The 23,098-nt window shown below is 36.9% G+C and overlaps 1 protein-coding gene across 2 annotated transcripts in view; it reads right to left on the minus strand.

The window, feature by feature from the left end:
- UBXN7 (UBX domain protein 7) overlaps positions 1-23,098 on the minus strand; it is a 59,350-nt gene that overhangs the window by 22,973 nt on the left and 13,279 nt on the right. Inside the window, exons 2-5 of one of the 2 annotated variants that reach the window (XM_045502463.1) lie at positions 16,919-17,066; positions 12,877-12,944; positions 4,507-4,572; positions 1,117-1,229 (exon numbers count right to left, since the gene is read on the minus strand). In XM_045502463.1, coding sequence (XP_045358419.1) covers positions 1,117-1,229; positions 4,507-4,572; positions 12,877-12,944; positions 16,919-17,066 — 395 coding nt within the window. Of the gene's footprint in view, positions 1-1,116; positions 1,230-4,506; positions 4,573-9,667; positions 10,011-12,876; positions 12,945-16,918; positions 17,067-23,098 lie in introns of those variants that run through there. The other variant, XM_045502464.1, reaches the window with a different exon arrangement.

Raw genomic sequence — 23,098 nt, forward strand, 5'->3', positions numbered from 1 at the left:
CATTTAGGCCACTATATGAATATGTCAAAGTACAAAATCTTTTTAAAAAATCAAGCATAACTCACTTCCAAATATGTAGCTACAAACTTCATTTTTGTGATTATTGTTTGACCCACTTTATCCTAACAGATAAGACTTACCTAAAATTTAAGTGATTTACATCTATGGAAATGCTATTCTGATTCAAAAGAGCATTAACATGCTAGTCAACACACAAAAGCAGCTGTTTGAACACTTCAAGAGAAGGATATTTAAAATCCTAACTAAACTCATTTGTTTAACAAATACTATGTTTCTATAAAATACCATAAACTGGGTCTCAATGATTACCAAAATAAAAAGAAACATGTTACCCCTGCCCTCATTAAGCTTATAATTTAGCAGACAATCAAATAAACCTGCTCTGGAAAGTTTTTCTTTGGCGTTAGCCAAATTAAAACCAAGAACTGAGGAAGAATATATTCTGCAACTACACAGATACTCTTTTAAGGGGCGCCTGGGTGGCTCAGTCGGTTAAGCGTCCGACTTCGGCTCAGGTCACGATCTCACTGTCCATGAGTTCGAGCCCCGCGTTGGGCTCTGTGCTGACAGCTCAGAGCCTGGAGCCTGTTTCGGATTCTGTGTCTCCCTCTCTCTCTGACCCTCCCCCGTTCATGCTCTGTCTCTCCCTGTCTCAAAAAAAAAAAAAAAAAAAAAAAAAAGTTAAAAAAAAAAAATTAAAAAAAAAAAAAAAAATACAGTAAGATTCCCATAGAAATATGGGCAAAAGATACCTAAAATTCACAAATGGCCAATAAACACAGTCACACTAGTCTCAGTACTAATCAAAGATACACACAAACTAAAACACATTAAGATTTTTTTCAAAAGCTACCAAAATGGCAAAGACTCTAAAGTGATACCACACAAGGGTAATAAAAGGATTTTTATCAAATCATCTCATTTACTGCTGGCATAAATATAAATCATGTAAACTTTTAGGTATCTCACACTTATGTCACACTTATTAAGATGCCGATTCTCTATATGCTGGAAACTTTTTTGTTCTTAGAAAAAAAATGGCATTGAAAATGCAAAAGGATTCATACCTAAGGCTTAAAATTTCCAACAACTTACTGTTTCAAAGCTGCCTTTATGCATCAAATCAATGGGTGGCCGGAAAAGATCTGCAAGGGTAGTCAGTTTCTTATCTATTGCTCCTCCATTTCTTAATTCCTGTTCTTGCCGAACTGCAGCACAAGAGGATAAGGAAATTTCAGTTAGCCAGAAAATAAAAGCCGTGCATCTAGAAATATAAAAAACATGCATCAACTGCAAGAATTACTGAACAACATGCCTGACCCCAAATGCAAATGCAAATATCTAATGCTGATTCTAAAAACAAACAAACCCCAAAACAAAGCAAGGTGGGGAGGGAGTCTTAAGACTTAGCTGGTGCTCTCAATCCAAATGTAAGGAAGGATAAAAGCTGAAAATTATAGTAGAGTCACACAATGAAAATATTTCCTTTTCATATTCCAAACCAAGTTTAGCAGAGGAGAAAACTCCATCTCCATTTATCCAGTTCAATGATCCTAATGTATCTGCCGTTTCTAGCTACATTCCCAATCTTCAAAGATTCTGACAGTAAGAGAACACCACTACCTGTTGTCACCTTCTCCTGGAAGTGCACAGGCTTCCCTGAATGACCAGAGTTAGTCTGGGTTCCCCTTCAACTCTCTCCAAAGTTACAAGGCCTATCTGTGCTTCAGTGAGCTCATCATAAATCAACTACAAAATCAAGCATGGTCTAATAGTTTTTCACATATTCTCTCAACAACTTTCCTTTTAAGATTCCATTGCTAAATCAGTACTAAATCCTCTAAAAGAATAAGGCCAAGAATCTCATTCTGACTTAACTCCATGGAAAGATATAAACCTATTCCAAACAATTATAGCCAAAATGTTAATAGCGGCTGCTTTGGGTGGTGTGGCTTTTTCCTGTTCTGTGTTTCAATACACTACAATAATCCATTTTCATTATGGTCATTCCTTTAAACTGACAGCTATCGGGATTTTTTTTTTTTTTTTGGCCAATTATTCAATTATTGTTTTAAGTTGAAATATAGTTGACACATAATATTCTTTTACTTTAAGGGGTGTAACACTGATTCAACAATTATATACATTACAAAATGCTTATCACTGTAAGTGTAGTTACCTTTGTCACCATACAAATTATTACAGTATTAACTGACTATATTCTCAATGTTGTAGTTTTCATCACCGTGACTTTTCTGAGAGAGAGCGAACAAGCGAGAGAGCACACCCACATGCGTGAATGCAAGTAGTGGGTTGGGGAGGAAGGGAGAAGAGGGAGATGGAGAATCTTAAGTAGGCTCCACGCCCAGCACAGCCTGACATGAGGCTTGATCTCACGACCCTGGGATCATGGCCTGAGCCGAAATCAAGAGTCAGACACTTAATGGACTAAGCCACCCAGGGGCCCCTGTATCTCTTAATCCTCTTCATTTATTTCGCCTATCCTCCCACTCCCCTTTGGCAACTACCAATTTATTCTCTGCATGCAGGAGTCTCTTTTTGCTTGTTTGTTCATGTTTTTTTTTTTAGATTCCACACGTAAGTGAAATCATATGGTATTTGTCTTTCTTTGACTTATTTCACTTAGCATAATATCCTCAAGGTCCATACATGTTGCTATGAATGGCAAGGTTTTTTTTTTTTTTTAATGTTCATTTATTTTTGAAGGAGAGAGACAGAGCATGAGTGGGGGAGGGGCAGAGAGAGAGGGAGACACAGAATCTGAAGCAGGCTCCAGGCTCCGAGCTGTCAGCACAGAGCCCACCACAGGGCTGCAACTCACAAACCGTGAGATCATGATCTGAGTCGAAGTTGGATGCCCAACTGAGCCACCCAGGTGCCCCAGTTTCATTCTTTTTTGTGCCTGAGTAATATTCCATTGTGTAATACCATATCTTCTCTACCCATTCATCTATTGATGGGCACTTACGTTGCTTCCATATCTTGGCTACTGAAAATAATGTTGCAATAAACACAGGGGTGCATATTTCTTGTTTTCTTAGGATAAATACCAAGAATTATAATTACTGAGTCATATGGTATTGCTATTTTTAATTTTTTGAGAACCTCCATATTTTTTTCCATATGCTGCACCAATCTACAATCTCATCAACAGTGCACAAGGGTTCCCTATTCTCCACATCTTTGCCAACACTTCTTATTTCTTGCCTATTTGGTACTATCCATTATGACTGATGTGAGGTGAGATATCAAGACCTTGGGGGAAACCACCTTTTTCTTTTATTATAGTCAACATTTAAGTGCTCGTTCAAAAGCTGATTAACTTTGTAAATTACCAGATTTCTTACATTTCTCCATCACTCTTATTATTCTATCATCAGTTAGGTTAGCATTTGGAACAATTCAGCTCAAGGGGAAGTTAGTAACAATCACAGACTGAATTCACAATTTCCTTTTAAAATAAGGTATTTCAGGGGCGCCTGGGTGGCCGAGTCAGTTGGGCGTCCGACTCCTGATTTTGTCTCAGGTCATGTTCTCACAGTTTGTGAGTTCAAGCCCCATGTTGGGCTCTGTGCTGCCAGCACAGAGTCTGCTTGGAAATCTATCTCTTGCTTTCTCTGCCCCTCCCCTACTTGCTATCTCTCTCTCAAAATAAATAAAAAATAAACATAATAAATAAATATATAATAAATAAAACTGAAATGAAATAATAAGATAAAATAAAATAAAATAAAATAAATTAAGGTGATTCCTGGGATATCTGGGTGGCTTAGTCAGTTGAGCATCCAACTCTTGATTTCAGCTCAGGTCATGATCTCACGGTCATGAAATTGAGCCCCAAGTCAGGCTCTGTGCTCAATGCAAAACACGCTTGGGATGCTCTGGTTCTCTGCCCCTCCCATGCTCTCTCTCTCTAAAATAGTAATAAAAAAATTAATAAAAATAAATAAAATAAAATAGTAATAGTAATAAGATAAAATATAAATATTTTTTAAAAATTTAAGGTGATTCATGGGGTGCCTGGGTGGCTCAGTCAGTTAAGTGTCCAGCTCTTGATTTTAGGTCATGATCCAGGATCGTGAGATCAAGGCCCATGTTAGGCTCTGTGCTAAGCATGGAGGCTGCTTAAGATATTCTCTCTCCCCCTCTCTCCCTCCCTCCCTTCCTCCCTTCCTCTCTCTCTCTCTCTGCCCCCCCGCACCCTCCCCAATTCACACACACTCTCTCTAAAATAATTTAAAAAATAAATAATCAAATAAGGTGACTCCTTAGATTAATCATCTTTTTCCTTTAAAAAAAACAAACAAACAAACAAACCTATATAAAACAAACCAGGATCTTGACTTGTAGCAGTGTATGGATGCTTTTCCAACTTGTGGTTTTCTATGTGGGAGAGTGAGGGGAGAGGACAGAAGAGAGAAGAAGGAGGAAGAGAGAGATAATAAACTGGCCCAAGATACCTACTAGTTTCAGTTTGAAAATCTCGGAAACCATCAAATATTGAACGTGCAGGCCGTCGTCTTTTAGGAGCTTTAGGGGAAAAAAATAGAATTGATACAGAAATTTAAACCTTAATTTTGAAACAACTCTAAAAACTTCCTTATCTGTACATCTTGCTTTAAAACACTCATAGATTTATAAAGGTGTCCTCTTCAAAAAATAAAATATTTTAAAACCTTTAAGTCATTCATATACAAAAACTCAACCATCTTCAGCCCAACCATTTTGTTTTACAAATAAGAAAATTAAGGCCCAGTTAAGAGACTTAACCAAACTTATGTAAAAGACAGGAAGAAAGAAGATTTTGAGGAGGACTCCCCCTGGTGATGAAGCTATATACGTGCTGCAAATATCTAATTTAGGTTAGCCTAAGGAATCAGACTACCCTTTAGTTGTACCTAACTTCTAATCCCTAATATTATATATTCTTAGTGAGTGGATTCACAGAATTATAAACACCAAAAACATTTTTAATTTTGGAAAAATTTTTTTTCCCAGTTACACAGTGGTTTAATGAGAGGAAAGTGAACAGAACCAAGGTCTTCTGATACTCAGTCTAGTGTCTATTACCCAATCCTTAAGTATTTTATAGATGAAGTTTAGAAAGCAATAATAAAATGTTATCTTCCTATATGCGTATGTTCAAATAATTTGCCAGATCATGTATGTGCGTTACAATAAACCAGATCATTTATATATAGTAAACAAGGACACTTAACAATTCTTAAAATATGGGTAACAATTATTAAATTGGCTTACGGCATGCTTGGCCAGCATGTAAACAGAACAATGCTTTGCGTTAATAAATGATATATTGAGCAGTAAGGTTAGATACAAAGTATAAAAGTCCTCCACCCATGTCAAAGCATCTTTCCCAAAAGTCTGTGTATGTCATTATATAATTCTTTCTAAGAGCAATGGAATAAAAAAGCAAAATGCAGAACCATATATTTTAAAAACTCGTTTTTGTTTAAAGTATTATTTGTCTGTATATAATTTATGTACTTTTGTGTATTTATGTTAAAAAACCACAATATTATTTCTAGGAAAAGAGATGTGATTAAGAAAAGGAGAAAGAAACTTCCATGTTTTAGTTCTGTATTGGATTTTATTTATATTGAATTTGTTTTAACCGAAAATTTTAAAATTTAAATACTGCAGTTTTTTCTCCTCCCTTCAAGCAGCAAGGAACGTTATTCTTTTCAATCTTGGAACTATTTTTAATCAAGAGTTCCTATTTCAAATGTATGTTTCTGGCAAGAATAATATGGACTGTCAAATAATGCCTTCTTAAAACTCATTATCAGATACTTTTTAACCATAACAATTAAGAAAGTAAGGGTATCAAAGGATAAGGCATAGAATGGCTGCTTAAAAAGAGCATATTATGATTGGGGAGGTAGCATATAAAAGATAGTTTTCTTCTACTTTTAAAACTGCCAAAGGCAGGCCACTCAATATTCTACACTATTTCACACACACATACCCACTCTCTTCCCATTTTAGCCCGTTTCTATTAGGCACCTGATGTCTCCTACTTCCTCTTTTGCTAGCCTTGAACCCAACCCCTTTGATTTCTTGCGCTCATTATCTGCTCCTATTTGTTTCCTCCTCATTTATGCTAAGTCTAACCTAGAATCTGTCCCCAGAAAAAAAAATAAAAGGGGTGCCTGGGTGGCTCAGTCAGTTAAGTGTCAAATTCTTGGTTTTGGCTCAGGTCATGATCTCAATGTTACGAGATTGAGCCCTGCACTGGGCTCTGCACCGAACGTGGTGCCTAGTTACGATTCTCTCTCTCCTCCCCCTCCTGCCCTCTCCTCTGGTCACCCTCTCTCTCTCTAAAAAACAAAAACAAAACCCAAAAACCGAAGAACTTCTCCTCAGTCCACACACAACACACCTCTAGTACTAGGATCATTATTATAGGCATACCTCAGAGATAATGTAAGTTTGGTTTCAGACCACCACAATAAAGCAAATATCACATTAAAACGAGTCAAATGAATTTTTGAGTTTCCCAGTGCATACAAAATTTATGTTTACACTAAAGTGGACCATAGAATAATACAGAATTGAACGACAAGGCTCTTATATGCGGATATTTTTCAACAAATACAGAAAAGTTTTTCTCTTATGATTTTTTAATAACATTTTTCTCCAGCTTACTTTTTTGTTAAGAATACAGTATATGATATATATAACATACAAAATATGTGTTAATCAACTGTTTATGTTATTGGTAAGGCTTCTGGTCAACCGCAGGCTATTAGTGAAGTTTTGGGGAGAGTCAACAGTTATATGCATATTTTCAACTGCTTGGGAGTCTGCTCCCTTAACCCTTGAGCTGTTCAAGGAACAACTGTATATTGTAGTCCATTACGTGTGCAATAGCACTATGTTTTTAAAAATGTACACATTAATTTAAAACATTTTTCTTGTTGGGGCACCTGGGTGACTCAGTCAGTTGGGTGTTCAACTCTTGATTTCAGCTCAGGTCACAGTCCCAGGGCCATGGGATCTAGCCCTACATTGGGCTCTGTGCTAGGCATGGAGCCTGCTTAGGATTCTCTTTCCCTCTGCCCCTCTACCCCAATGGCACCCTCTCTAAAATAAAATTTTAAAAAATGTATTGCTAAAAACTGTTAACCATTGTTGGAGCTTTCAGCAAGCTGTAATTTTTTTTTACTGGTGAAGGGTCTTGAATCTATGTTGATGGCTGTGAGTGATTACAGTGGTTGCTGAAGTTGGGGTGGCTGTGGCAACTTCTTAAGATAATAAAGTCTGCTGCATAAATTGACTCTTATTTTCACAAATGATTTCTCTGCAGCATACAATTTTGTTTGACAACATTTGAGATGAACTTCTTTCAAAATTGGGACTCAATCAAGGGGCGCCTGGCTGGCTCAGTCAGTGGAGTGTGCAACTCTTGATCCTGATTGAGGCTGTGCGTTTGAACCCCACATTGGGTGCAGAGATTCTTTAAATAAATAAATAAATTTTTAAGAACTGGAGTCAATCCTCTCAAACCCTGCTACTGCTTTATCAACTAAGTTTATGTAATATCCTAAATCCTTTGTTATCATCTCAACAATCTTCACAGCATCTTCACCAGGAGTAGCTTCCATCTCAAGAAACCATTTCCTTTGCTTATCCCTAAGAAGCAACTCCTCATCCATTCAAGTTTTATCAAGAGATTGCAGCAATTCAGTTACATCTTCAGGCTCTACTTCTAATTCTAGTTCTCTTGCTATTTCTACCGCATCCGCAGTTACTTCCTCCACTCAAGTCTTGAAGTCCCAAAGTCGTCCATGAGGGGTTGGAATTAACTGCTTCCAAATTGTTGTTAATGTTATTGTGACCACTTTCTATGAACCATGAATGTTCTTAATGGCATCTAGAAAGGTAAATCCTTCCTACGAGGTTTTCAATTTACATTGCCCAGATCTATCAGAAGAATCACTGTCTATGGCCTTATGGGATTCATTTTTTTAATAGTAAGACTTGAAAGTAAAAATCACTCCTTAATCCATGGGCTGCAGAATGGATGTGTGTTAGCAAGCAAGAAGACAACATTAATCTTGTTGGACATTACCATCAGAGCTCTGAGATGACCAGGTGTGTTGTCACTGAGCAGTCATATTTTGAAAAGAATCTTTTTTTCTGAGTAGGTCTCAACGGTGCGGTTAAATATTTGGTAAACCACATTGCAAACAGATGTGCTGTCATCTAGGCTTTGTTGTTCCATTTACAGAGCTCAGGCAGAGCAGATTCAGCATAATGCTTAAGGGCCTTAGGATTTTCAGAATGGTAAAGGAGCACTGGTTTCAACAAGTCACCAGCTACAATAGCCCCAAACAACAGAGCCAGACTCTCCTTTGAAGATCTGAAGCACTGACTTCTCCTCTCTAGCTATGGAAGCCCTAGATAGCATCTTCTTCCAACAGAAGGCTGTTTTGTCAACACTGAAAACCTGTTGCTTAGTGTAGCCACCTTCGCTAATTATCCAAACTAGATCTTCTGGATAACTTGCTATAGCTTCAACATCAGCACTTGCTGTTTCCCTTTGCATTTTTATGTTATGGAGATGGCTTTTTCCCTTAAACGTCATGAACCAACCTCCGCTAGCTTCATATTTTTCTTCTGTAGCTTCTTCACCTCTCGGCCTTCATAGAACTGTAGAGTTAGGGCTTGCTCTGGATTACACTTTGGCTTAAGGGAATGTTGTAGCTTGTTTGATCTTTGATCCTGACACTAGAACTTTCTCCATATCAGCAGTAAGTTATTTTCCTTTTGTATAATTTGTGTGTTCAATGGAGTAGCACTTCTCATTTCTTTCAAAATTTTTTCCATTGCAGGGTGCCTGGGTGGCTCACTTGGTTAAGGTTCTGACTCTTGATTTCAGCTCAGGTCATGATCTGTTTGTAAGTTTGAGCCCTGCATCTGGCTCTGAATCGACAGCGTGGAGCCTCTTGGGATTCTCTCTCTCTCCCTCTCTCTCTGCCCCCTGCCCCACCACCCCCCACATACGCCCTCTCTCAAAAGTAATAAACAAACTTAAAAAAAATTTTTTTTTCCTTTCCATTCGCAACTAGGCTAACTGGAACAGGAGGCCTAGCTTTCGGCCTATCTCAGCTTTCGATATGCCTTCCTCACACAGCTTAATCATTTCTGACTTCTGATTTAAAGTAAGAGGTATATGACTTTTCCTTTCACTTGAACACTTAGAGGACATTGTAGGGTTATTAATTGGCCTAATTCCAATATTGCTGTGTTTCAGGGAATAGAAAGGCCCAAGAAGAGGGAGAGACAAGGGAATGGCTGGTTGGTGAATCATTGTATCAACCAAGTCCATCAACTCATAAGGGTATGGTTTGTGGTGCCCCAAAACAATTACAATAGTACAAAGATCACCATGACAAATATAACAACGAAAATGTTTGAAATATTGCAAGAATTACCTATAACACAGACACACGAAGTGAGCAAATGCTATTGGTAAAATGGCACTGATAGACTTGTCAACACAGGGTTACCACAAACCATTCATTTATTTAAAAAAAAAAAAAAAAAAAAAGACAGTATCTGCAAAGCACAATAAAAAAGGCATGCCCATACTCCCACTTGCCTCTTCCATATGTGGTTTCCTGACTCTTCCAAACCATCTGCTATACAGCAAACATCAGTCCTTTGTATTCTCACTCTACTGCCCACATACCAGGAGTGCTGGTCACTGAGGTCAAAGAGGCTAAGCTATAAAAAGCTAATAAAAGATTCAAGAGGAGCTTCATAGAATAGGGGAGTGGGACAGGTAGAGAATAAATATTTAGTTAAGAAGAGTGGCACTGCACACATTTCACAAATCCTTATTAATAACTGACTTAAGAGAAGATATCTGGATTTTCAGATCCACTTCTGCATTCTATCTGTTGTTATTCTCAAAGTTCAAATAAATGAAAAAAGTTAAAATTCAACCTAACACAGATACATAGTTGTAAGGGGAGGAGTATTTTAATAGTGTTTTAAGATCATTGTGAATATTCTCCTTTGATACTCAACTAGTGGTAGCTTCTTAAAGGTTAGTTGCAGCATGGAATCTAAAATCTTATCAATGAACTTTTCATTATCTGTTCCAATAAAATCCACTGGTCTATGTGGTAAGCAGTCTCTAGGATGGCCTCCAATTTTCCCAATCTTCGATATTCATAACCTGTGTGTGAATATCTTGAATATGGGCAGGATGAAATAGAATGTGGCTGAGGTGACATGATGGGAGGTCACTTCTAAGATTAGATTACAAAAAGATGGTGGCTTCTATAATGGGCTGCCTTTTATTGCTCTCTCATTTGCTCTGTGGTAAGGAACTGATGTCTCCAGCCAACCAACAGCCACATGAGTAAGCTTAGGAGATCCTCCTCTATTCAAGCTTTGAGATGATTATAGCTCTGGCTGACACCTTGATTACACCCTGTGAGAAAGTCTAACCAAAGACACCCAGCTAAGTCACTTTTGGATTCCTGGACCATAGAAACTGTGAGATAACAAATGTTTGTTGTTTCAGGAAGCTAAATTTTGGAGCAATTTGTTATACATCAAGAGATAACTTTTATGCAATCCATCTTACTGTCTGAATAGATCTTTTACCCATGCACAATTTTGTAATATGGTATACTGGTCATTTGAATATATTCGTCACAGCTCTTTCTGCCCATGGGTCCTGTCCCTGTGCTTTATTAAAACCATCCTTTTTGCACCAAAAAAAGAAAAAGAAAAAGAAAAAGAAAACATTTGTTTACTGAGTTATGCAAACATTCCAAACACCAAGCATTTCATTATACAATAATAATTTAAAAATCACCATCTGTTAAGACCACCACTAATCTTATCAGAAAGCTTTTAAGTATTGGGAAGCTATCAAGCTCATAATTACGGATATCAACTTGCTAAAATCCTAATTTCTGCCTGAAAGCTCTTTTTTTTTTTTTTTTTTTTTTAAATAACTGGTAACAAATAATGTCAGTTGTTTGTCTTAAAGCAGTAATAGGCTTTTATTCACATTCAAGAAAATGTCTGCCAAATGCCGAAGTCTAAATCACCATAGTTTGTCAGGAATTTTTCAAGTAAAAATAATGTTCCATGACAGAAGCAGCTAGTTTAGCTCACAACTCAAACAACTGTACAAGTGCTTTTTCTTAAAGTAATCACAGTACTTTTCAGTATGCAGAAGTGCTTTATGCATACCCTATTTCATAAAACAGAATGGTTTAAAAAATGTATACTCAGGGGTCAAGATTTAATGAAATTAATTTATACTGCTTCATCAAGCAGTACTGCTTTATTTATTATTAAATAAAATAGGAGTTCTTTTTAATTTTTATTGTGAGTGTATAGCAGTGAAGACTTTACAGTTTGGTGCCACTGTCCTGTTTCAATTAAGATGCAGCAGTTTGATTCATCATTGCTTTTGAACCATCAGTCCAAATGTCAATAATGTAAAAAAGGCAAATAACTTATGAAAATAATTTTGACCTCACACACACCCAGACCACACTTGAAATCAATACTGTCATAAGAAGAAAACAGTACTCCAAAGACCTTTATCAAGTTAATAAGGTCTAATATGAAAGTTAGGACTAACTTCCTAACTATATAGTCATTCTCATCCCCCTGTTTGCTGTGTATCAAACCTGAGGGAAAAGAAGGAAATGGTTCCAAATGGGAACTCCTTGGCCTCTCTACAATGGTAAAACAGCACAGAAATTTATTTCCTGTAGTCTACCCCACTCAGAAATCCTGCCTTATACCTTGCAATAAAGAAACGATAAAGCTTCCAAGGGCATCACCCCCTCAATTCCAAAATCCATTCATAACATTTATATGAAAAAAATCATGAACAATATTTTATTACTTCTGGTATATTAACAGCACAATGACTGGCTGAATCAAAGTCCAGAAAGCCCATATTATACTTCAATATTCAGTTCTTACAGTTTTCTTCCTCCCATCTTTATTTCTGAATCTAGACAGTACATTCTGTTATTTCTTATTACAGTAAACTCCAAAGCTGCCAAGTGAAAGATTGCTTTAAAAAAAACTCCAACTAAGGTGTTTTTTCAAATCAAAACATATGGTTTATATCATTTTGTTCATCCTTTTCTTATTTATTTCTTCTCCTTTATTCTAGTTTACCTACAAAACTTTATATAGGTCTATTTCTCTGCATCACTGTTCTCAATATGTACAATATACATTTCTATGACTTTGCCTGCCCAGATTATAACTTTGTTTTCTATTTTTTAATACACCTATTAATGCCTAAAATATTTGGCATGCAAAAGTGTTTATTAATCTAAAACTATAAATTTTCTTTAATTCTAATTAAATGTACCATTTTCTATAGTCTCTATATGCACCCAGATTGATACCACAATTTTTTGAATGGATAAGGTATTACTTTCTCCTTTCAAAACAAGAAAAGCGCTTCTGGAAATTAAGAAAGAGTAAAGATGGATATGGCAGTCAAGTAAGTGCCCCCCAAAACAAAAAATACTCGGAGTCTTTAAATGATAGATTTGTTCCATTACAAGGTAGTAGTTCTTTTTGCTAATTTTCCTCTTTTTGGCCTTCCACAACAAATATCAACTTTTTAATCTGGTTCTCTCCTTGGAGACAACTATGCAATTTTCCTGGAGGGAGTACAGAATTATAAGATAAGAATTGACTCTACACTTGAAGTAATAATCTCTGAGTAAGCCTTCATATCTTTTGATAGCTTTATTAAAACTCTAAAGATAACAACAGAGTCCAACAAAACTAAGGAAAAAAAGGTGAACTTACCACCAAACAAAGGTTCTGGTTCCACCAATATTTCCTGTTTTTGAGGAATTGGGGCACGAACTTCTTCTCTATTAAAAGAAGTAGGAAAATATCAAAAGGAAAACTGTTTTCTGCTACATGTTCTCTCTATAACTATTGTGAATGCATTCAAATTAACAAGTAACATGAACATCAAACTTAGTGACTTTTAGGAACCATGGTGTTAAATGACTGCTAGATGGTTTCCATACAGAGGTCAACTAGAATAAAGTACCTGGCATAGATGGCTCAAATGATTTCTAAAAAAAGAGAACAAGGGTGTCCGGGTGGCTCAGTCAGTTAAGTGTCTGACTCTTGATTTTGGCTCGGGTCACAATCTCACGATTTGTGAGTTCGAGCCCCGCATCGGGCTCTGTGCTGGCAGCGCAGGGGCCTACTCAGGATTCTCTCTCTCCCTCTCTCTCTGCCCCCTCTCTCGGTCATGCGCCCTCTCTCTCTCCCTCCCCCCCCCCCCAAAAATAAATAATAAACTTAAAAAATAAATGTAAAAATAAAAAAGAAGAGAACAAACAGAAAAAAAAAATTGTCCCCTTTCCTCCCAAGGTCTTTACCCTAGATTCTTTTCAGAAAAAAAAAAAGGGGGAGTTTACCAAAAACAAAACAGAAAATCAGACAAAAAAATTAATGGAGGGGCACCTGGGTGGCTGAGTTGATTAAGCATACAACTCTTGATTTTAGCTCAGGTAATGATCTCATGGTTCATGACACCAAGCCCACACTGGGCTCTGCACTGACAGTACAGAGCCTGCTTGGGATTCTTTCTCCCCTCCTCTCTCTGCCCTTCCCCTGCCCAATTGAACACATGTGCTCTCAAAATAAATAAACATTTTTTTTAAACTAATGGAAAAATATAGGCATAATAAAAGCAGTATTACATTACTACTGCATCAAACAATACATCACACAGATATATTAAAATAAGCTATATAAACAAGCAGTGAATTTTATGCTAGCTATAAAGATGGTTAACATAGGTATTACCTTGGATTATTTATTAAGTAGACTCCAATACATAGAGCACAGAAAAATTATTAATCTTTTAAAGGCCTATAAACTCTTCAACGTTTATCTCCAAAGAGTTTACTAATAACCTATCTCTTCCAGTAAAAACTACTCATTTAGAAATACTGTAAAAATGGTGTATACTCCTTTAAATATATTTCACTATTTTATAGTTTAAACTCAAATTTTTAAAATTTTTTTTTAATGTTTATTTATTCTTGACAGAGAGAGAGAGAGACAGAGAGCCAGCATGAATGGGTGAAGGGCAGAGAGAGAGGGAGACACAGAATCTGAAACAGGCTCCAGGCTCTGAGCTGTCAGCACAGAGCCCAACGCGGGGCTCGAACTCACAGTGAGATCGTGACCTGAGCCGAAGTCGGATGCTCAACTGACTGAGACACCCAGGCGCCCCTAAACTCAAATATTAATCTCTACTTATTATTTTCACAGCAAGGAAAAGTGAATTCCCAGTTTATTATTGTCCTGTTTACGATGTTAATTTAAGTTAGGCCTATGTTTTTCATTCAGGTGTTTCTAATAGAAGTAACTGAGCTTAAGGCCCTGCTTTTGATATCAAAGAACTGGAACTCTAAAACATACTTTATGAAATAAACTATGAATACTCATTTGTCAACAAAAACATCCAACAACAACAAAAAGAACAACTGGCTGGACAAATACAATAAGCCAAATGATGGATAAAGGGCAATTCAAAATTATGTTACATGTATCAGTCACTGCTCACACAAAAAATTTAAATCATCTGAAGTAATAGGCAATGCATCTATAAGAGGAAGAGGAAGCTCTATTAACCCTCTTTCATCAAAGAGAATTAATCTATTACCTTAAGAAAATTAAGAATTTAGAAGACCTCTTTTACCTAAATAAATCTTTCCATGATTGCTATCATTTTACAGCATAAATAAAATTATCTCAATCTAAGAGAGAAAACAATTAATTACTCAGAAAACAAACCTTAAATCTGATGAAATACATCAACTAGGGGATGGATTAAGTAGTAGTCCCTATACAAGAAAACTTGGTTACTACATGTTTGAGGATATCTGTTCCAAGATTGTTAGCTACCTAACAAAATGAAAGAATGGAACAGAAAAAGGTAAACTGTAAAGAGTGAAAATTATAGTTTAGGAATTAGAAGCCATTATCAAGTGTTAGTCAATTAGCAATACAAATAATCTAAGTCAAATTATAATGTAATTCAGTAGGAAAAGACATTCATCTATCAAAACTAGTTTTATTTTTATTTTTAATTAATAAATTAATTTTTTTTAGGTAGGCTCCATGCCCACTGTGGGGCTTGAACTCATGGCCTTGAGATCAAGAGCTGCATGCTCTATTGACTGAGCTAGCCAAACGCGCCATATCAAAACTATTTTTAAACACATTTAAGAAAACATGTTTTGTATAATGAGAAGTTATATTCCCCCAAATGAGCTGTGAATACCTGTTACTCAAGTTTCTGTAAACTAATCATGTTTTCATATTGATTTCCATGAAAAATTTGAGCTATGTTGGGGGAGAATGGGATATCAACATCTGAAATACATGGCCAACACTGCTAGGAAAAAACTTTATTAAGTATTAATAATGATCCCTAAAGTTCACTCTTCATGTGGAAACAATTATTACTCTAGAATCTGGAGCTAGAGGCAACTCTGTCTTGAATGTTATTTAGATTTTTAAATCTATCTCTAATTTAAAAATAATATCCATCCATGTCTTTAGTCTATTCCCTTGGGAATTCCCTCTAGGAATCCCTAGAGGATTCCTCTTGTCTAGTATCTCATGTTGTAAACACCAAGAGTTATGAAGAAATCTAAGTATTAAAGTCTTATTTAAGGATCTGCATAATTTTGTTTCAAAAATCAATGGTTTTCCTTGAGTAGCATTCATCCCTAGTATCTTTCAAAGACTTGGAATTTTGCCTATAAGGTATTCATTTCAAATGCTCATTGGTATCAAATGTAAAGGGCAAAAAACATCCAAATCTGTTCACCATTAATTCTCAGTTTCTACAGACTACAGTTCCATATGTTAAAGGTGCTTCTAATTTGGGGTGCCTGGGTGGCTCAGTTGGTTAAGCGTCCGACTTCGACTCAGGTCACGATCTCGCAGTCCATGAGTTCGAGCCCCGCATTGCGCTCTGGGCTGATGGCTCGGAGCCTGGAGCCTGCTTCCGATTCTGTGTCTCCCTCTCTCTCTGCCCCTCCCCCGTTCATGCTCTGTCTGTCTCAAAAATAAATAAACGTTAAAAAAAAAAAAAAAAAGGTGCTTCTAATGATTAACTACATGTAACTATCTTTAAGGTATAAAGGATTGTAATTATTTTTCAAAAAATTTTCATTGCAACGCAAAACTCTCCTGGAACAATGTAAGTAAATCTAGAATTGGGAAATCTGAGCTGTAGTGGGCATTAGTTCCATCCATATCTGCGAAGTAATTACTGTGTAGCTTAGGAAATTGGCTATGCCTCTGCTTTCTCATCTGTAAAATGTGGATAATAATGTCATCCTATAGGGTTCTTTTGAAGATTACGGGGGTGCCTGGGTGGCTCAGCTGGTTGAGCGTCCAACTTCGGCTCAGGTCATCATCCCGAGGTCTGTGGGTTTGGGCCCCACATCGGGCTCTGTACTGAGGGCTCAGATCCTGGAGCCTGCTTCAGATTCTGTGTCTGCCTCTCTCTCTGCCCCTCCCCCACTCACGCTCTGTCTGTCTCTCAAAGATGAATAAATGTTAAAAAAATAATAATAAAATAAATAAATAATGACATCCTATAGGGTTATTTTGAAGATTAAATAATAGGCATGACTGTGCTCTAGAGAATTTAAGGTATATAAGTATAAAGATTTCCACATGACACTTTTTCAGATGCTTTCAACTTTTAATTTTTTCAAAATCACAGAATTAACCTAACTGATAAAAATGCAACTGCGCAATTTAGGCAAGGGGTAGCTCCTAACAATAAATAATAAATTCATACTCTGTGTGAGGTCTGACTGTGGAGACACTTGCTGAACTGGTACTGGGCTCTTCAGCAATTCCTCCACCATCCAAAAACATAGTAACTGCCATCTCCAGATTATTGTTGCAGGCTTCGAGCATATGTTTCCCTACACTTTCACTTGCACCTGAAATAGCAAAAAGAGAGGGAAAAAGTTAAAAAAAGAAAAGACACCTTCTTATTATATTCAGTTCATGTTAGAATACAGAATTCCCAAGCAAACTAACAGTACTTTTTCCCTTTTAGAATGAATGACTTAAAAAACAAACAAACAAAAAAACCCACTTTGTTTACTTTTACAATGTTGGCTGATTAGTAAATATACAAAGCTAGAAAAGAAACTAACAGCATTAAAATAGTGGTCTTCCTTTACAATAAAACCACACTAAATAAAGCATGTCTTTAAATGGACCAACTACATATTTATTAATAAACTGAAAAAAAAGAAAGAAAAATGAAGGACTACATTCTAGAAAATGAGAAATATTTTGTTAGAATGCATTTCAGTCAGTTAGCATTTCTGTTTCCATTAAAAAGAAAGCATTCTTTTTAGTAACAATGGAGAGAAGTGAGATGGGACATTTTTGTCAATAATATAACCAAGTCAAAATCTGGTAAGAAATGTCAATCTTCATCATTTAAAACTGGCCCTATCACACATTTATTTATTGGTAAAAGTAAAGCCAGCATAGTCTCTTAGATGCGATATAAACTGGTAAAGCCCTTTACAAAAATTTTTACACAATTTTACAACATGTATCAAAAAGTACTCCTTCCTTTTTGACCCAGTAATTTGGGCTTTCTAGTAAAAAAAATACCTATTCTTTTATTTATTCCACATCAAATACTACATGTATAAACACGTCCATATACATGTCTAGTATTGTTTCAGTATTGAAAACTTGGAAACATAAATATACAATAGTACTAGAGTCTAAATTGTAGAATTTATTTGCTGGAACATTTCGTGACCATTAAAAAGCATCTCAGGGGGTAACTAGGTTTCTCAGTTGGTTAAGCGTCTGACTTTTTTTTTTTTTTTTTTTTCAACGTTTATTTATTTTGGGGACAGAGAGAGACAGAGCATGAACGGGGGAGGGGCAGAGAGAGAGGGAGACACAGAATCGGAAGCAGGCTCCAGGCTCCAGGCTCTGAGCCATCAGCCCAGAGCCCGACGCGGGGCTCGAACTCACGGACCACGAGATCATGACCTGAGCTGAAGTCGACCACTCAACCGACTGCGCCACCCAGGCGCCCCACGTCTGACTCTTGATTTCGGCTCAGGTCCTTATCTCACAGTTCATGAGATCAAGCCCTGCATTGTGCTGTGGGCTGACAGCATGTTGCCTGCTTAGGATTCTCCCTCTCTGTCTCTGCACCTCCTCTGTTCTCTCTCTCTCTCTCAAATTAAATAAACATTAAAAAAAAAAAAAAGGCATCTCACATTTTCCATCTGGGATGACTTTCCTTCTACCAGAATCATGTCCCTTATAATTTCCTTCTGGGGGGTGTGTATGTGTGTGTTGGGTCTGAAAACATCTTTATTTTGCTGTCATTCCTAAAAGACAGTTCTATTTGGATATTCTATTTTCAGGCTGATAGCTATTTTCTCTCAGTAAAGACAGCATTCCAATGTCCTCCGGCTTCTGTTGTTGCTGCTGGGAAATCAGTTGCTAGACCAGAGAAAATCATTTTTATGGCAATCTGTTGTTCCTCTCTAGTTGCTTTTAAGATTTTTTTCTGTCTTTGGTTTTCTGCAGTTTCATTCTGGTCTGTCATGGCTGATTTTGTTTTTCTCCTTGGGATTCACTGCACTTCTACCATGTAAGGAATGTTATCTTTGATCAATTCTGAAAAATTCTCAGCTATTTCTATTTAACAATTACCATACTCCTTCATTCACACTTATTTCTTTCTGAAACTCCAATAAGATATATGTTAGAACTCTTCACTCTATGGTGTGTGAGTCTGGTTTGTTTTTTTTTTTTTTTTTTTTTAATTTCAGTTACTTTTTTATAATTAGAGTTCTGTTTTTGTTTTTTTCCTAATATGCCTTACCATGTTTCAGAGACCCTTCATATTCACATTTCAATCTTTTTATTTCTTCAAACATATTGATCAAACTTATTGGAATTACTAAGAAAAAACAAACTTTCTGCAGTCTATAGAGGTCATCATCTCATTTCGGCTGGTTCTTGTTTGTTTCTGGTGGTTCTTGTCTTGTGCCATGGTTTTTGTGCATTCTGTGGTTTTTTTCCCTGTGATCTCTTGTGCCTTGGATTTTTAAAGTAGTAGTTGAAGATAAATTCCTCCTAAGAGGATGTGATTTGATAGTGAGTTTTTTTGTTTTGTTTTGTTTTTTTATTGTCAAGTTAGCTAACATACAGTGTAGTCTTGGCTTCAGAAGTAGAGTCCCATGATTCATCACTTACATACACACCCAATGCTCATCCCAACAAGTGCGCTCCTCAATGCCCATCACCCATTTTCCCCACCCTCATCAACCCTCAGTTTGTTCTCTATATTTAAGAGCCTCTTAAGGTTTGCTTCCCTCTCTGTATCTTATTTTTCCTTCCCTTCCTCTACAGTCATCTGTTAAGTTTCTCAAATTCCACATGTGAGTGAAATCATGTAACTTTCTCCAACTGACTTATTTCACTTAGTGCAATACTCTCCAGTTTCATCCACGTTGCTACAAATGGCAAGATTTCATTCTTTTTCATTGCTGAGTAATATTCCATGGTGTGTGTGTGTGTGTGTGTGTGTATCACATCTTCTTTATCCATTCATCAGTTGATGGACATTTGGGCTCTTTCCATACTTTGGTTATTGTTGATAGTGCTGCTATAAACATTGGGGTGCATTGCCCCTTTAACTACATTCTTTTTATTTTTTGTTAATGTTTATTATTTTTGAGAGCCAGACAGCATGAGCGGGGAGGGGCAGAGAGAGAGGGAGACACAGAAACAGAAGCAGGCTTCAGGTTCTGAGCTGTCAGCACAGAGCCCGACATGGGGCTTGAACCCACAAATGGTGAGATCATGACCTGAGCTGAAATCAGATGTTTGACTGAGCCACCCGGGTGCCCCTAAATATATTCTTAAGTTGGGTAAGACCACGTGGAAAATGTGACCCTATAAAAGACCCTTATTATAAATTCTCAGTGACAATATCTCCTGCCACTCTCCAACTGCCAAGGTTGAAACAAAGTCTCAGCTTCATTAAGGGGAAGGGTCTCCTTTCAGACTCCTTTCCTTAGGAAGGTCACAGGCTTTGTTTCCCATTTCCTGTGGCCTATGAGGCTATCCAAAGAGAAGTTTAAAGCCATTCAATTTGGGCAGATTCCATTAGGGTGAAGGCTTGCTTTAAATCTAGCTAACATCTGCATTCCCAATTTCATTTCATTTGTAGCCTCAGAGTATTCCTTATTTTCTCACCAACCCAATGACGTATTTTGAAAAAAAAATGTTAAATACTCATTTCATTTAGGATTTTTCTCAGCAAGAGGGTTATTCATGTTATCTCTCTAGTTTACCCCTACTGCCCGGCAATAGAAGTACTGACTCTACTTAATATCTTTCATTTGTTTTCTCTTCTCCACTCTTCTTTCTAAGGCTTTAAATCAAGCCCATAACATTTCTTACCTGGATTACTACAATAGACTCCTAATTGATCATCATCTTATCTTCCACCTTGCTGCTGAGGTTATGCTCCAAAATACAAGTCTGATTCTTATTCTTCCTCTCCCTCTCCCTCATCCCCCACCTCCCCTCTTTCTCTCACACACACACCCATTTAAAACTCTTTAATGGCTCTCTGACACCACAGTATACAGTATAAATTCCAAAGCCCTCATGATCTGGAAAGTCCATTCTGATCAAACCTCAGCTCATCTCTCTGGTTTTGCCTATCCTCTTCCCTATCCTACACAATTCAGTACAGTCATACTGAATTACATGCTTGGAATGTCCTTATCCTCCTCATCTCACCTTCATCTAGTTCATCCATGTTCAAGAATTACCCTAAATGTTACTTTGCCAATTTGTGTGCTAAGCATTCTTTACACTACCTCCCCACTCCCATCTCTATGACACTCTTCTATTATGTATGTACATGAATATACTACTAAGCCTCAGAGTAGTCCTTTACTGGTTTACTTTCTGGCTCCTCAGAAAGAGTAGAAGCTTCTTCCACACAGGGACTGGCTTCTCTCTTGGTATCCCCAGCACTTAGCATTGTGTTTGCTTCCATAAGATCAATGTCTAATAAACTGACTTAGAACTATCTCACAGTACTTCAGCTCACCAGTTAATACACCAGAGAAAGAAAAGTCAGGCTTCAGCCAAAACAATGCTTCCATATCCTCTGAATTTTATACTGTGTGCATATGTTTATGCTTTAACTTTCATTTATAAAGCAATATGGTTACACTGTGCAAATCACAAAGAGCAAATGGGTACTTAAGATATGTGTTAAGATTAAATTTCCAGTGAGAGAATTACATACAAATTTTAAAAGTGCTTAACCTCAAACAATGTAAGGTGAAAATCACATGTTCCAAAAATCTGTCAGATGATACAGCAGATGTAACTTTGTCAGATAGCTGACAAAGACATATACCTAGGATGCCAGTGAAAAATTATTTCATGAAGGGTTCATGGGTGGCTCAATAGGTAGAGCATGTGACTCTTGAACTCAGGGTCATGAGTTCAAGCCCCAGGATGGGGGTTGAGTTTACTTAAAAAAAAAAAAAAAAAAAGTAATAGTAAGACATGAAAAAAAAAATTTCATGAAATACAAGTGAAAAAAACATGAATACATAATATTAGGATTTAATGTTAAATCAGTAAAAAAAAAATTACAAAAAACATCTGATCATTTCACTTAGATCTCCAGAAATTTACATATTTATGTCAGCAACAAATCTCTCTTGAAATTAGACAAATAGAGGATAGCCTTTCATTTGGGGTTTGCCATATATATATCTGGGTATATATATATGGTCATTTTAGTTACACAGAGGCAGGGAGGCTTTTTCCTTTAAAAAGGCTTCATATATTATTCAAACTTAAGAAACTTCCAACCCTTCTCTCTCCTTCAACTGCAAACATCCCATCAGTCAACCGAAAACCCCTACAGGTTCCATATAATTGATACCACTCCTAACCATCCTGTTCACTCTATGTCCATTGCTATAATCTTAGTTCAAGCCTTCACCTCTTACATGAACTAGTACATCTCTCTGCTCTTTGTCATGCTCCCTCTGATACACCTTCTACACTGCAAAATAATGTAAATTTGATTGTCTTCCTCTGTATCAACAGTTCTGCACTGCTGACTGGAAGTTTTCATCTCTCTCAAGCTGCCATTCCTCGTTGGAATGCCTGGGTGGCTCAGTCGGTTAAGTGTCCGACTCCTGGTTTTGGCTCAGGTCATGATCTCATGGTTCATGATTTTCAGCCCTGCATCAGGCTCTGCACTGACAATGTGGAGCCTGCTTGGGATTCTGTCTCCCTCTCTCTCTGCCTCTCCTCTGCTCATGCTCTCTCAAAATAAATAAACTAAAAAAAAAAAAAAAAAAAAAAAAGATTTGGCACTTATTTATTACTGCTTTCAAATGATACCCCTCCACTCTCTCTCACCCTATACTATTCCCTCCAGCCACAAAGGTGGTATATCCTATCTAGCAGAGCCCTTGGTGGTACTTTTCTTTGCATAATATGGATAGTGATATCATCAAATGAGTCCCTTCATTTTTCTTAGAAACACACCAAATAATGATCTTTCTGATAAGTTTTGGACCCTCCCACCCCTCCTCACCCTGAAGCAGATACAAATAGACACTTTTCCATTCAGTCTCAATCTCTATCCTTGTCTCTGTTAGCTTTCCTACCTTGCAAACTTTAAAAACTCACTGAACTTGCCCAGTTCTCACTTTCTCATACCAGTTATCTCTCCCTAAGTTCCCAATCAAGCTGAACTAAAAATTCTCCAGTTCTAGTATGTACAAATTTACCTTCTCACCAATTAATAAGAACACTTTTAAAAAATGAAATTTCAAAACACAAACAAATGCAACTTTTTGAGGGGAAGGAGTTCAAATATCCCAATAGCCAACCTTACATTAGCTAATCTCAGGGCAAACCCAGCACAAATCTG

The sequence above is a fragment of the Leopardus geoffroyi genome, chromosome C2, assembly GCF_018350155.1.
Source record: "Leopardus geoffroyi isolate Oge1 chromosome C2, O.geoffroyi_Oge1_pat1.0, whole genome shotgun sequence".
Taxonomy (NCBI): Eukaryota; Metazoa; Chordata; class Mammalia; order Carnivora; family Felidae; genus Leopardus; species Leopardus geoffroyi.